Source organism: Pituophis catenifer, unplaced genomic scaffold (genome assembly GCF_029215685.1).
Source record: "Pituophis catenifer annectens isolate HBS135680 unplaced genomic scaffold, rPitCat1.0.hap2 SCAF_7, whole genome shotgun sequence".
NCBI classification, from domain to species: Eukaryota; Metazoa; Chordata; class Lepidosauria; order Squamata; family Colubridae; genus Pituophis; species Pituophis catenifer.
In genome coordinates, this window is record NW_027256887.1 from 69,302,360 (window position 1) to 69,318,915 (window position 16,556).

At 37.7% G+C, this 16,556-nt stretch overlaps 1 protein-coding gene across 7 annotated transcripts in view; it reads right to left on the reverse strand.

The window, feature by feature from the left end:
- Positions 1–3,188: 3,188 nt before the first annotated feature.
- Positions 3,189–16,556, reverse strand: part of MYBPC1 (myosin binding protein C1) — a 104,320-nt gene continuing 90,952 nt past the window's right edge. For 3 of the 7 annotated variants that reach the window (XM_070947633.1, XM_070947634.1, XM_070947632.1), the window contains 3 exons: positions 16,360–16,496; positions 10,358–10,544; positions 3,189–4,380 (listed from right to left, as the gene is read on the reverse strand). In XM_070947633.1, the coding sequence (XP_070803734.1) occupies positions 4,280–4,380; positions 10,358–10,544; positions 16,360–16,496 (425 nt within the window). In that variant the 3' untranslated portion in view covers positions 3,189–4,279. Of the gene's footprint in view, positions 4,381–6,387; positions 6,428–10,357; positions 10,545–16,359; positions 16,497–16,556 lie in introns of all 7 variants that reach the window. The other 4 variants (XM_070947638.1, XM_070947637.1, XM_070947635.1 and 1 more) reach the window with 2 other exon arrangements.

The window sequence follows — 16,556 nt, forward strand, 5'->3', positions numbered from 1 at the left end:
TCCCAAACTTTTGGGCACCAGGGACCAGTTCCGTGGAGAGAGGTTTTTCCACGAACTGGAGGGGCCATGGTTTTGCAGGCTGCGTGCATCTCGCAGATGGGGCTTTGCTTGTTTGTTCAGCCCAGTTTCTGGTATGCTGCAGCCCGGTGCCAGTCCATGGACCAGAGGTTGGGGACCCCTGTATTAGGGTGTTAATCACTGATCTCTACTTCTAAATTCTCATGATTCTGATGGTTAGTCCACTGACAATACTCACAACACCAGCTCCAATCCATCTTGAAGCTTTTTTTCCTTCCCAAAAATCTTTATTTTCCTTTGCCTGTTTTCATGTCTGATTTTTAAATACAGAATATAGAAGCTACCTGTATTGTTTGTGAAATGCTACTGTACTGAGGGATGGTGCACAGCATCACAGATGGTTATAAAGCTGAAACTAGTGAGGTTTAACCAATGAATTATCTGTCCAGACAATATATAAACATCGAACAGTTGTCTACAACTGAGAGTTTTTCCTGGGAAGAAAAAATGACCAGAAGGCCATTGATTCAAAGCCCCTAGAATTTAAACTCTGGAACCAGGGGTGAAATGCTCCTGGTTCGGACAATCAGGTAGCGATGGAGGTGGGTGGTTCAGAGAACTGATAGCAAAAATCCCTGCCCCCCCGCCCCCTGCCCAGCTGAGCCGCACAATCATCAGAGGGTTTTTTTTAACTTTTAAAAGCATTTTTTCTACAGCCTCTTCGGCCGAAAAAATGCTTTTAAAAGTAAAAAAAAAAAAAAAAGCCTCTGATGATCGCGTGGCTCATCTGGGATCGTCAAAGGCTTTTAAAAGAAAAAAAACCCCTTTTTTTCTTTTAAATGCCTCTGACGATCCAAGCCAAGTTGCCTGATTGGCAGAGGTTTTTTAAAAAAACTCAGCTTGGATTGTCAGAGGCATTTAAAAGAAAAAAACCCTTTTTTTCTTTTAAATGCCTCTGACGATCCAAGCTGAGTTGCCTGATTGTCAGAGCCTTTTGAAAGCCTTTTTTTACAACTTCTTCACCGAAGAGGCTGTAGAAAAAATGCTTTTAAAAGTAAAAAAAAAAATTGGCCACGCCCACCGTCACATTACCCCACACACACACCAAGCCACGCCCACAGAACCGGTAGTAACAAATTTTAGATTTCACCACTGCCTGGAACATATATATTAGAAAACTTGATTTCTGTGTTCTGCACTGGGCAGAATTTTTGTGTATAAGCATTTTTCTTTTATGCAATAAAGCCACTTTTCAGCGGTATCATGTTTATGTCTATGAAACTCCTGCTGTAAGCAAGTTCTGAACAAAGAATTGGGTGTCTTGTATGTTATTGCTGTCTTCAAGTATAATAGTCTAGTGTGTCTGTCGTCTTTGGATGTATTTTTGCAGAAATGGGCCCCCAAATATCAGCTTTTCCTGAAAAAGAGGGAATTTTATTACTTTGAACAATGCATATAAATTGTGGGACGTTCAGTCTTTGAGATGCAAAACATATTTCAGAGGATAATTGGAGAGCATTCTCTGAAGTCTAAATCGGCTATACAAGCTAAGGTTATCAGATCCAGGCAGCAAAAATTCACGTAACCATTACATGGTAGCCATAATACAAAAACTCAAATACATTTTGATCTGCTTAGGTCTAGTAGCCTTACATGTGAAGTTTGTTCTTCGTTCCTCTGCCTTGGCCTGTTTGACAGAAATAAGGAAGTCGATCAGTATAACTTCCTTCAAAATACTGCATTCGAGTTTGGGAGGTACTGTTTGAGCTATATTTCAATTGCAGTAACTATTCATAAAGTGAAGAATTAAAATTGGCTTTGTATCCATTGACTTAAAGGGTTGTAATGGGTCTTTCAGGTGCTCCTATATTATTTTAAATTCCAGATGTAATTATTAATACATTAAAATGAGTACTATGTATACAATTTTAAACCTTGAAATCAAGTAATTCCACTGAGCTTAATTCCACTGGCATTTTTGTATAAAACATGCTTGGAATCATATGAATAAGTGATAGCTCTACATGAAATGCTTCAGAAGAAGCAATTGTTGGTAACACTATTAATACGTATACATTGCTGTGCTAGAAATTGTCAATACATGTCTAACATATACCGTATTAATCTGTCGATGAAGATTCTCAATCAGTTGTCTGGAAATTGAGGCATGGCAAATGAACTTTTTAGTTTGAAAAGTTTTATCCAAACACCATATTTTCCCCAAAATAAGACCCTGTCTTATATTTTTTTGAACCCCAAAATAAGCATTTGGCCTTATTATTTTGGGGCACGTGGAGAAAGACGGGGCTCTTTTTGCCGTCTTACCTGATTTCCAGCTCTGTCTCCCTAACCCTAACCAGAGGAAATGACGGGGACTGGCTGCGCATGCTGTTTGATATTTTCAGGGAGGGTTTATTTTCAGGGGGGCCTTATTTTAGCACATGCGCTCAAAAGCCCGATTGCGCTTATTATCCGGGGAGGTCTTATTTTAGGGGAAACAGGGTAGTTGCTTCAGTCTGAACAAGTTGGTTAGGGGAAACCTCATATTTGGTTTCCGGGCTGGTTTCATTTCATTCTAATCTGAATAGGTTTGTTAGGTGAGTAAGCAAAATCTTGTTAAGAGTATTGCTCCTAAATCCTTTCTCCTACGTGGGTCGTTTAAGTGTGGCCTCCCTGGTGAACCTGTGAAGTAGTCCTGATCTTCCTAGGGACTGACACAAGAAAAGTATAACAAATGGGGTCAGGTTGCGTCTGAGGCCTCCACTAGGCCTCAGACCCCAGATAGCTATGTAGTTCTTTGTTCCAAACTGTTCCAATACATTCTGAACTTTTATTATCTTGCCTAGGATTGTGATAGACCCTGCATATACCTAGTAGTTGGTGGGATATAAGAAGCAATGCTAGCTTGGAAAATAGTCCCCATATTAGAGACCCTGCTTTGCATAGAATAATGTGAATATGCTTGGGATACAACTGGGTTTCGACCAAAATATGCCTAAACTGACCAGTACTGTCAATTATTATTAGCAGGTTTGTATAAAGAAATGGAATTGTCCATAGTGAGCTCCTATACGCTTTACTAAATGAAAATGAGAGTTTGCCATGATATAAAAACACAAAAGTTTAATGCAGCGGGTACTTAAGAAGTGTGTATAGTAAACAAGAAAAGATAGAGTCAAGAAAGAATAAGCGCTGAATGAATGATACAAACATTTGTGGCCAGGAAGATGAGGAAGTGTGTTCATAGAGAAAGTGAGAACTGACTCATCAAACAAGTGTATGAGGAAGGCTGAATGTATTGAGAGGAGAAGACTGAGAAAGTTGTGTTTGTATAAAGTTTGCAAGATGTATGAAATGATAAATGGTCAGGATGAAAGCCCAAAAGATTTGCAGAACAAAAAGATATGGGCAGGATAATGAATGGAGCTGGTGCAAACTAGACACACTTACATGATATTTCTTTTTGTAATACAGTGCCTTTAATTTTCCTTTCTTAGGTGCTTAATACAACAGTGCTTACCCTCAAATGGAATAATGTAATGGATAGGAATATATATGTGAGTGTATCTGCATCCCAGCCCACAATCCACAATGTTTGTAATTGCAAACAAAAAGCCAGGACATTATGAAAACAAAATAACATAAAATAAGCATAAGAATCCCAAATATGTGGCTAGGTCATAAACACTTCAGCTTTATTGTACATCACCAAAAAATATCCCCTGTAGTAGCTCAAAGAAATGGGTTTCACAAATGAACAACAGGGGGGGGAACCCTTTTAACTTGAGATTCATTCAACTCAATTAATGGTTAAATGCTGTAAATCATGTGTACACAGGAGACATTAACCTATAATTTGTTATTTGGTTATCAAAAGAGGTATTGTATGTTCTGATTCCATTGTTATTGGGTGTGGCAGCATCTGCTTTTCACAAAAATTAAAACATAAATTAAAAACTAAAAATGAGCTTTCATGCATATTTGTTTAGCTTGTCTTCTTTTCTGCATTAAAAAAGAGAGGGGAAAGAGAAGGAAACAGAAATACACAACAGTACAAAATGCAGGTAAGCATCAGCTTATTTCATTAAACCTCAAAAAAAAAAAAAAAAGCAATCCATGCGTGAGTTTTTCTTCCCACCAACAACAGGAGGAAGACGGAAGGTGCGATATATATGATTTAGGAGGATCACGGTAGAAATGAGAGGCTGCAGAATGGCTAGCAGTTTCCGGTGCAGAAGCAGAGAAGCACTGGGGCCAGAATTTATTTTTTTCCATACTTGCTTGCTTCCATTTCTTTCATATAGGACTGGGCAATATGCGGAGGCACTCCTTGCAGTAGTAGTCGGAAAAATGAGAGACCACCTGAGGACAAGACAATTATGAAAACAACCAAAAAGATAGCTTTGATCTTTACACCTGCACACACTTGTGCAATTACAAAAGGAGAAATATACCATCATTTTAGCAGAGCTTCCTTTAGTGTAAATAGGTTTAGGATTTTTAGATGGGATTGTTCTCTAATTACTAATTTTGTTTTCTTTGCATGTGAATGAAATACATTCTTCCAAGAATGATAGGTCAGGAATTCTATGTTCCATTGACTATTTTCACTGTCCATTGGATGGGGATGTGATAGACCCAGCATGAAGTTGCTGTCAATAATGTCACGTTAGTCTTGTTGTGGCTGTAAAATTGTCAGGTACTCATCAAAGACTCATAGCGTGAGTCTTCATAAATTCTCCAAGCCAAACATGGTGAAGAAGCTTTGAAGTGAAGTTGCATATTCTAATTATTGGAATAAGGGAGTGGGAGAAGGAGAAGACTCAATAAGATTCTGGGGGATCCACATAGTGAAAGTCATCCGAAATAAAATTTCTTATAGCATCAAGAATATTCAAAAGGCGAATACCAAGGGCAACCCAACATCTTTCTTCTGTAAACAATAATGATATTAAGCCTATATTACATTTTAACCGTGAAGTGTTTTTGCTTCCACATTTCTTCTTTACAATTCCCATTAACTCTGTTACACTGAGCTATAACTGGGGGGGGGGGGGGCAGGGGGACGTGGTCAACATCCCCCAAATGGTGGGTGCAACTGGGCAGTCAAAGCCTCAGTCCTTTTTAACATGCATCACATGCACCATACACACATAAAAAGGGGATGGGATTTTGATTGCCCATCTGTGCCAGCCATTTTGAAGCTGATGATCACTGTCTCAATATATAATATTACTGCATTCAATGTCCTCCCTACCAATACCTTCACCACATGACACACTTGTTAGCTATTGAAACCATCCTATCTAGGTGGGAATGGTTGATATTATAATGTTGCAGTGGGACTTAATAAAATCTATGAGACCAGTAAGCATAAGGTGCCAACCAATTTAAATATAGTAACTTCATGCTCATTTTCTTGGATTGTTTAGTGATGTTGGTATCATGAGAATTCCGTACAAGGATCTAGGCCATATTAATTGTCTAAATTCCAAGAAGAGTTACCTTAGCTTGCTGAGATTCAATGAAGTAACAATAGTTAAAAAACAAACAAACACTGAAATTAAAACAGCCTTGGCTAAAGAGAGAGAGAAAAAAATCATGCCCTTTTATAAAGAACTTACCTTTGAATGTTTGCACCATTAATCTCAAATGCAAGATTCTTTCAAAGCTCTATGAATTCTATTTTGCGGTTTACTGTCACAGAGATACATATATTGCACATTCAAGCAAATAAAAATGCAAATGACAATTCTACTCACATCCCAGCTAAAACGAAACTTTTTGATTTAACTTAGAGCAATTAAATATGTTGTCAAAGATCTATTTCTTTCTTCCTTCCTTCCTTCCTTCCTTCCTTCCTTCCTTCCTTCCTTCTTTTTCTTTCACCTTTTTATGCTGTGACACACAAAATCTGGCATGCTTTTAAACTAGTTCCTTAAAGTTGCTGCGATGTACATTTTCAAGAAAAGGAGGTAAGAGTTGAGTATAATGAAATAGTACTACTTCCTAGCTGCCTGAACCTTGGGGCAAATAACTGGCATTAGACGGTTCAAATGCTGTGATTTATGCTTATTTATGTATAGTAAGCTGTTAACCTGATTCATGCTTTATCACTCCCTCTATAGCTTGTTAGTATGTGTTGACATCACAGGGGGATAGCGGGAACTGCTATCACAAGCATTTATTCAGCAGATTCAGCGAGAGTTGTTAATTAACACAGTACAAATAATCAGTCCGTTGCTACATTGGTTTTACTACCCCATTTTCATTAAATGACATAATGAAAATTATGCCATACTTTGGTAGGTTTTGTATGACATGACAACAGAAATAAGCTTCATATGCAGAGACCATATGAAAGCTTACCTTAGATGACACTATACATTCAAAAATCCTTACTGTGTAACTACAGGAGAGAGAGAGAGAAAGAAGTTGTAAGCACTTTACTTCCTAAACATAAACGTACAGACTTTATTGAGTGAAAGTATGTCCACAGGGATGAAAAGATGATGATTTAATTCCTTAGTCATGTAAAACATGAGAGAGAGAGAAGAGAGAGAGAGAGAATGAGAATGGAAAGACAATGGAAAGTCAAAAGATGAAGGGATCTAGCACACTTTCAGCATCATCATTAATATAGGAAGCATAATTAATTATGCACAACACAAATGATTGGCTGCCACACTAATGTAAGAGATATAAAGGAGCCAATCTAATTGTGTCACTAATCTAAGACTAAAACAAAAATTAGGTTAAACTAAATTAAAATATTTTAATTAAAATTAAAATTGGAGATATAGATATATGTACACGCACACACGCACAAGTATATCCAGAGTGTTTCTCAGTATAGGAAAAAGCCATATGCATAGCATTGAACCATCTATATCTATATATTTTATTTGAATAACTACTAGGCAAGTTTCTCAAGCATTACTATATAAAGATAACATTCCAGTATATACTTTTGCACAACAAAGCTGTATTTACTCTAAATTAGCCTTTCAAACTATGCATTTTATAGGAGAAAAAATATTTTCTTAAAAATACAGTATAATTAGCTACTAAATCATTATATTACAGGTTATAATTCATTTTATACAATTTACTGCACATTCCTGTATTTCCTTAATAGTAAATTTCATGGTGTCTATCAGAGCTTATTCTCAAGCGTGTGGACTTTCTTAATATACCACTAAATTATATGTTATCATTTCTATTCTTGACAATTTAAACACTGATGATGTGATTCTGTTTATTACTTATTCAGCTCTATTCTTTTTTTCAAACATGATACATTTGTCATTGAAAACAACTATTTGATGTTGATTAAGAACATATTTTTTTTTTAAAAAGAACATGGAACTAAGATTATATTTATTGATAAATGAAATTTTAAACTTAGTTACTATTATCTAGACATTAGTTACTATAGTCTTGATTAATTAGACCTTCTTTGCCCATTCCATAGAAGCATGCCATGGGGCAAAGATGAAGAACAGGTATGAAATACAAACTTATCATGCAAACACGTTTTATGTAATAGGAAAGGGATAAAATGCCCACTTGAATATGATTTTAAACACTAGTTTCTGCTCCTCCAAGAAGATTGGCTTTTCTGGCAAAATTTCTCCATATTATATCATTGCAGATTTATTGAGCAATATTTAATTTCCTTTTACATTCTATTGCACCACTGTTTAACAATATTAAGCTGCTGCTTCTTTTCTTTCAGAACTACAACACCAGCTGTAATTCTTTTAAGTGTCCAACACACAGAAAGAAAAAACATTCTGTCCAATATTAAACTGCAATGAGTGATATTAAAGCATCTTTATATCTTAAGGCACCATAATCAGAATACGCAATCTAGGATAGAAATGCCAGTAGCATTTCTTGGAAATAATTAATTGTAGCTTTGGGAGTGATCCAAAGTGACTTGTTCAACTGAAAATACCAGAGACTTAATTGCAATGAGCCTTACTTTTTCTTTCATCTGCCAAGTCTTTGAAAAAAATAATAATAAAAGAAACTAGTCATCTCATTGTTTTTTTTAATTATAAAGAATCAATATGTTCCGAATCCCTCATCTTCTTTATTGGATGAATACCATGGATAACTAGTTTCTTGGAGCTTATTCCGTTTGGCATCTCAGATGGTGAATATTTCAGTGCCAGTTTAGGCAGGGGCAGAGACTAAACAATGGGCAAAATTTAACAGTAAACCAATATCATTTCTCCCACAACTCCAAACAGTTATTGTAACTGTTGTAAGTTGGCTTTGACTTTTCCAAGCTTTGCCTTCTGGCTAAAAACCTGGAAGGTGTTACCCCTACAGATCCAGAAGGGGCCAGGGTAGGAAAAGATATTCTTTGTTTTTCAGCAGGAGATGAGAAGAAAGATTGACTGCTTCAGAAGGAGTCTTCACCCAGGAAAAATGCAGGGGAAGGGGTTAAACCTTTTCCTGTAGTATCAGGGGCTTAGGCAAATTCAAAGACCTTACACATCAGATTTCTTTGATTCCATTTACAGATGACTATAGTGGATGCGTGAGAACTTAAAACTTTCAGAGTGCCCCATGTACAAGGAATTATGAATCAAAGTGCAAATAGAAAAACAAAATTGGGGCCTAGTTATAATTATCACAAAACCACCATAAATGATTGTTCTTCTGCGTTAAAGTTCTTGACTGCTTTTCCTTACTCCTACGGTGTTTGATATCTTCAGCCCCCCCAATTAAAATGAATTAAACAAAAGAAGGTACTTAAGTTTGTGTGAAACCATATGATTTTGAGTAACTGAAAATGTATCTTCATATGAAAGCCTTATATGTAAATTCATAGGTTTACAGAAGATAGCTGAGTCCTTGCTAGATGTATATTTGTTCAGAAGTAAATCCCACTGATGTCAATGGGGCTAACTCTGAAGGCATTGAAAATTTAATTGATGACCTGGAAGGCTGTTTGACTACATGTCCAACCACTTTAGCAGACTGAACTACCCTAATGAGAGATGAACATTCAGGCAGTGAATAAAAGGTATTGGATTTCAGATAATAAATATTAAGCGGAAAAGGGAGAAAGAAGAAAGAGAGCAAAACAAAAACAAAAAACCCCCAGCACAACTGCAGTGAACTATTTAGTAGACATCTCTTTATGACTACAAAATATCGTTGGTAACCAAGCTTTCAGTATGGAGGCTTTTTGGTCTTTCCATCTTCTAGATAATGAAGGGAAAAAATAAAGAAAACTGGAATGTGAAGAAGAAATTTGGTTATATTTGGCTAGCACCTCTCAGCCTTCAGTAGTTTCTTTCCAAGGAAACAGGATCAACTCTTGCACCTCTAAAATGTCTCAATGCTCAGAAATGAAGTACATAAGTCATGGTTACTCATGCCATAGACTCTAGACACTATGAATGTCCCACGGTGGCATTCTTTGCTAGATTGAAATGAAACAACCACATATAGGATTTGCGGAAAGCATAAGTTTAGATGTTTATGAATGAGTTGTTCTATTATCATGTGATGTGGAAGAGTGAACTACTTGAAATGACAGCATGCCTTCTGTGCAGAAAAGTAGATAATACAGAAACAGGGACAATCAGGAAATGTAAATAGTGCATTGCCCAAGACAGGTCACTTCTATCCTGCTTGAGTCATTGGGTAAGATAAAGAAAGTACACAAATTGCAAAGCAAGTAAAATAATAACCTAATAATACATTAACTAAATCAGATGCATTATATGGGCAGTGAATGCCACATTGGATTTTCAATGTCATAACAGTATAATTATGGACCTAATTAAGATTGAGAAGTAAGTAAGAAACAAAAGCTAGACAAAGCCAAAAGGCAGAAACTAATGAGTCTATAACCTATATAGATTCTACAGACAATGTGTATTACAGAGTATTTGTACGAGCTCAGTGAAAGAAGGTAATACTTAAACTGTTCCTTAGATTAGATCAGTTTGTAACTAGATTATTTTAAAGTTAAAAATGGAACATTGTAATCCAGTTACTAATCTTTATGTATTACCTTACTCTGGAAACATCCTGAAGAGGTATTTATGACAGATGTGCAGATATATTTACGATATTCTAAATGCCATGTTGCATACTCTCGGTATAGCATAAATATTTGATCCAAATATTGCTATTACTTTCCAGGGAATTAATCTGTCATTTACTCTTTTCATATTCTTCTCTTAATGTTTTATTCATGAAAATGTGTTTTCCCACAAAGCAAAAGAGGCAAAAATTGTCATCATAAGGAAGGCATCTTCCTCCAAGCTATTTTTTTATACCAAAGAAAGTTACCCAACAGAGACCACCTTACCTCTGACTTCCAATTTGCATTCAACTTCAGCCTCACCAAGACTGTTGACTGCCTTGCAAGTATATGTGCCACCATCATAGGGGCTGGGTTTCCGAATCTCCAGTGTACAAACACCCTGGTTACCAAACATTCTGTAACGTGGGTCATTCATAATGATGATTTTATTTTTCATCCATGTTATCTTGGGCTGCAGTTAGAATACATAGACAGAGAAGATAGGAAATTAAACATCAAATTCCTTTTTCATAGCATAATGCTAATATCTGATGTTAATAAAGTGGACGGTCTATTTTCTATTTAAGGACATCTTAAAATAAATGGTAATGTTTGTTAGATTTTCAAATTATTTTATTGGATAAGTCCATTCCATACTTTTTCCTAAAACTCTACCCAAAGTCTCTCATTTAATTGTGACATAAACTCATGCAGGTAATCTTCGACTTAAGACCAGTTGCTTAGTGACTGTTCAAAGTTGCAATGGACCTCTCCAGAGTTACGTACGACCCAGACCCACTTATGCCCAATCCTTCATGATCACATGATGTCATTTTGGGTAACATGGCAATCAGTGTGCATTTATGGCCATTTGCAGCTTCCTATGGGCATGTGATGATGGTTTGTGGCCATTGGGTACAATAGGTTTCATTAATGACCACCACATTCATTTAATAACCACTATATTTGCTTAACAACTGCTGCAAAAAAGGTCATAAAATCAGGGACTTCCCTTCTGGAAGACCTTTATATTAAAGGTAAAGGTTCCCCTCGCACATACGTGCTAGTCGTTCCCAACTCTAGGGGGTGGTGCTCATCTCTGTTTCAAAGCCGAAGACCGGAACTGTCAGAAGACATCTCCATGGTCATGTGGCCGGCATGACTAAATGCCAGAGACACACGGAACGCTGTTACCTTCCCACCAAAGGTGGTTCCTATTTTTCTACTTGCATTTTTTACGTGCTTTCGAACTGCTAGGTTGGCAGAAGCTGGGAAAAGTAATGGGAGCTCACCCCGTTACGTGGCACTAGGGATTCGAACTGCTGAACTGCCGAACTTTCGATCAACAAGCTCAGTGTCTTAGCCACTAAGCCACCATGTTCCTTAAACCTATATATTACGGAACACTAAATTTTCATTTCATGAACTACACTGCAATATATTTCAATTTCTACAGCTAGATTGTGGGACACCTTTCTCAAACGTGATTTTTAAATGCAACATTTAACATGCATATTTTACATGCCTTTTTACTGAACACACGGTTTTCACATTACACCATTAAAAGTATTAAACAAAGGTGGTTATTTTAATATCTCCAATAAAAACAAAATCCCAGAAGAGCAGAACCAGAAAAATATAAATTCTTTCATCATAGCAAGATTTTCAAAAACCCATTTGTCCTCCCAATATAAATATATTTTCTTTGGGAATAATATACAGGAAATATTACTAAACAGTTTTTTCCTAATCTTAATTAGCAAGAAATAGATTTCATTGCCAAACTTCAGGTGCCTTGCATAGAAATAGAAACAAGTCTGAGCAAAACCATAAATCTGACATATGGTTAAAAAAAAAAATCATACAATTTATGAAGTATCGTGGTAGGTGTAATAAATATCCCTCCCTGATAAATTGCATTTGTGCTAGCTTCCAATTCTAAGAAAAACCAAGATAAGTATCAGATTAAGGAAAAGAGGTGAAACACAGAGTGGGTAGAAATATGGAAATAAAGAAGGTTTGTATGAGGGGCAGTGATGAAATTGTCTAATTTGCTATAGATCAGTGGTTCTCAACCTTCCTAATGCCGCGACCCTTTAATACAGTTCCTCATGTTGTGGTGACCCCCAACCAGGGGTGGGTTCTAAATTTCTTTTACTACCGGTTCTGTGGGCGTGGCTTATTTTGTGGGCATGGCTTGGAGGTCATATGACCGGGTGGGCGTGGCTAGCTGGTCATGTGACTGGGTGGCCATGGCTATGTGTATAGGGACTACTCAGAGGGCTGAAAAAAAGTCATTTCTGACAGGTCCTCGCACTTTTGACTGGTCCTCACACTTATGACCATCCTCACATTTATGCCTGTGCAGCATTCTTAACAACCATGTCACTCATTTCACAACTGCTTCTCTTCAACATGGTATAAGATAGGGCAAAAAACGTAAAATGTGAGGACAGTCGTAAATTCGAGGACTGGTCAAAAGTGCGAGGACCAGTCAAAAATAACTTTTTCAGCCCTCTGAGTAATCCCTGTGCACAAAAGGACTACCCAGAGGGCTGAAAAATGTGATTTCTGACAGGTCCTTGCACTTTTGACCGGTCTTCGCAGTTATGACTGGTCATCATTTATGCCCATTGTAGCATTCTTAACAACCATGTCACTCATTTCACAACTGCTTCTCTTCACCATGGTGACAAGATAGGGCAAAAACGTAAAATGTGAGGACAGTCGTAAGTTCGAGGACTGGTCAAAAGTGCGAGGAGCAGTCAAAAATAACTTTTTCAGCCTAAAAGCATAAAAGGATACAGCAATAGAGAGGGATGAAGGAAGGGAAGGGAAATTAGAATAGGAGTGAAGGTAAGAGAGGGAGGAAGAGAGGAGGAGAAGGAGAAAGAGGAAGTAGGGAGAAGAAGAAGGGGGGGAGAGAAAGTAAGTAAGAAAGAAAAGACAAAGGTGGTAGGTTTGAGGAGAAAGATTGCTGTACAATAAAAAAGATGAAAGGGAAGAAAGCCAACCCCAAACAAATATAAAGATATTAAGATAAAGAATGAATTGTTAAACTTTAAAGAATAAAAGAGAACAAATAGGAATAAATAGCAATAATTAGAAACACACATACAAACATACAACATATTTTCTTTGAACAGAGTATTTGGCCGGTCCACAAATTTAAACAGTTGTAGGAGGTTAGCAGCCACCCCTTTCCTAGAAGAATGAAATATTTTGGGAAATATTAAAAAGGCAGAATATTATATTTCCCTGGATGAGAAATGGAGAAGCATATTTTACAGACAAAGCAGCTCCCACCTTCCTGCCCCCCACCCTTTGTTAATGGGCCAGAGGCAGAAAGTCAATCCTTTGTCAAAGGACATTTGCAACACAATAGCAACAGAAACTAACACAATGGGCCCCATCAAGCCATGTGATCCTGTCCACTATTAAAACATCTTTCCAAACAGTCTCCATGTTTCCAGTGTCTTTTTCCCCACTTGGAGCAGAACCCAGAAGGATATTTCTTCCAACACAGTATTTAGTCATTTCAATTAAATTTACAATTTCTATATTTCCTTTTTACCATATTTATTTCTCAACTATTTTTTAAAAAAAACCAATATTACCCTTCATCCTCATCTCTAATCTTAATCAAATTCAATTTTTCCCTTCTATTCTATATTATACCCCTTTGCATTGTCATCTATTTCTATATCCATCCTCACATTGGTTAATTATGACTTGGAATGATTATTTCTTTTATTCACCTTTTATTTACCTCTTTTCTACCTCATTTCTACCTCAATGTAATACAGTTGTTTAATACAAATTCAACATTTTAATATAAATCAATTAGTTATATAACTATCTTTTTTGTATATTTATCAATATGAACATGAATATTCCAATTATTTCCATGCAATCCAATTAATTATATTTACCAATAATAATAAACCAAATAATTTCCCCCATATATTCCTCCAAACCACAACTTAACCATTTCTGCTTTCAACACAATATACAATTAATAGTATCTCAATTATTACAATTCCCTAGTTAAATAGAGCTTTTTTTCTTTTGTGTTTTAAAATCTTGAACCTCCTCTTGCCCTAAATTTCCCATTGTTTGCAGTTTTGTACCTACCTTTTTTGGAAAAAGAAAAAGAAACCTCTCTGCCTCATTTTGTCACGTTGCAGCTAAGACCCTGCTTTCGCTTTCTCTTTTCAGTATAGCTAGGGGGAAAAAAACTTGCTCCAGGAATTTACCTCTTTGCAGCTAGCTCTTTGAAGCCCCGCGGCAAGAATTTAAAGTTTTTTTCCCTCTAGCCATCAGCTGGGACTCCGGAGCAGCAATAGATTGGGAGTGGGCGGGGTAAGCGAACGGCGACCGGGCGATCCAGCAGAGGCAGAGGGTGAGTGAAGGGGGGGGCGAGAGAGGGCTTTGGCGACCCCTGGGAAATGGCCATTCGACTCCCAAAGGGGTCGCGACCCCCAGGTTGAGAACTGCTGCTCTAGAGTGATGTAGCAGAAGAATAAACAGTTTACCTGGTAACCAGTATATTTGAGTGGTCAGTTTTGCATTTACAACTATGGATTTTCTAGGTGCCATTACAATTGGGAGCAGGGGAGATTACATCAATTACAATGTCATTTGTTACCTCACAGGAATACCTTTTTCTCTTTTTCCCAAAGTTCAAATTTCAAAATATTTCAAAATATCTATTACACTCAAAGACTGGTACATTTCCCTATATTAAATAAAAAATAACTTAAACTTTACTTAACCCAACTAGAGCACAGAAAGTTCTAGATGATGCAGAACCCTAATAGTTGAAAAAGAATTAAGGAGAATATGGAAGGTATGTCCTCAACATGCACCCGGCAGGTAACCTTTCCTCCTAAAATCCTCCTCAGCTGCAGAAACTGAACATCACATAAAAAAGTTCCGCACCTATGCAGAGCCCCACTAGAACCTATATGTATAATGTTCAAGAAGTGAGATGAAGAAATAGCAGTCTTATACCTCAGTCTTGGGAATTTCTCAATCTTGGGAACTTGAAGACATGTTGCCTCCAACTCCCAGAATTCTGGGAGTTGAAGTCCACACATATAGGTTCTACAGCAGGGGTTCCCAACCCCCAGCCTGGGCCCACTATTGAGCTGTGACCTATTCAGAATTGGACTGAGTGAGCGGGTGGCCAGAGCACTCATGCACAGCTTAACTTGTGCTCATGGCATGCCGTTGGGCACTTGCATGGGTATGTGCCAGCCCACAGCTTGCGCAAGGGCTGTGTGAGTGCACAGGGCTGTATGCTTGTTCTGGCCCACCATTCGCACAAGGGCTACATAAATGTGCACTCATGCGGTCCAGTTCCCCTCTTTTCCCCCCAGCCGGGCTGCCAAGCCACAAAGGTTGAGGACTGCTATTCTACATTACACATAAAGGTTCTAATGGGGTTCTGCACAGGTGTGGAACTTTTATATGTGATGTTCAGTTTTTGCAGCTGAGATGGTTTTTAGAAGGAAAGATTAGTTGCTGTTGTGGCCCGTACGCGGCCTGTGCGGCTGGTGGCTGATTCGGACAGCGAGGAGGCTGGTGTGATGCTGCACCATCAGCCTGTGCAGCTAGCACTCGAGTCGGACAATGAGGCTGGAGAAGATGTGGTGCCAGAGGTAGGGATTCAGCCAGGGCCTTCAGAACCTCTAGAAGCTCCCTTAAGTGAAGAGAACGAAGAGGAGGAGTCTCTTCTCGATGCACGGGTGTGCAGAGCTGCCAAAAGGCAGGCGTGGCTCCTCAGAAAGAGGTCTCCTCAAGAGTAAGGCTTGGGGCTAATTGGCCACTCCCTTAGCCTATTTAAGGAGGAACTCCGACTGAAGCAATTTGCAGGGAACAACTTGTTCACTCTCCTTCGTGCCTTGATCTTAGTTCTTTGCAAATTGCTTCTGGGCTTTCTGCCAATCATAGTAAGATTAAGATTATTTATTTTTTGAATTTTTGTAGGCTGTTAAGAAAGTTAATTAACAGCTTTTGCTTGGGAAAAAAAACTTATTTAATTTAGTAAACTAAGGTTTGTACAGACTTTGTGTGTGCTGCATTCTTTGGGGTCCGTAGCTGGGGCAGAACACTTGCCCGATGCATGTTGAGGACATATCTGGCTGGGGGATTCTGGGAGTTGAAATCCGTACTTCTTCACACTGCCAAGTTTGAGAAGTACTGTTGTACATGATTTGTCCTATCCACATCTTTTAATATTCTCTTGTGTATTCATTGTGATTCTTACTAGATGTGTATCTTACCTTTGGATTTCCTCGGACACTGCAGTTCAAAGTTGCATTATAACCAGATATGGCATATGTATTAACTAAAGGCTGAGTAAACATTGGTGGTTCAGTGAAATTGAAGTCCTCATAAATTGGATTTTTGTACACTTTACCTGCAAAAGAGAAGTTCAAGAATTGCTAAAAGACAGAATTTTGTAACACGTTCACTTCTC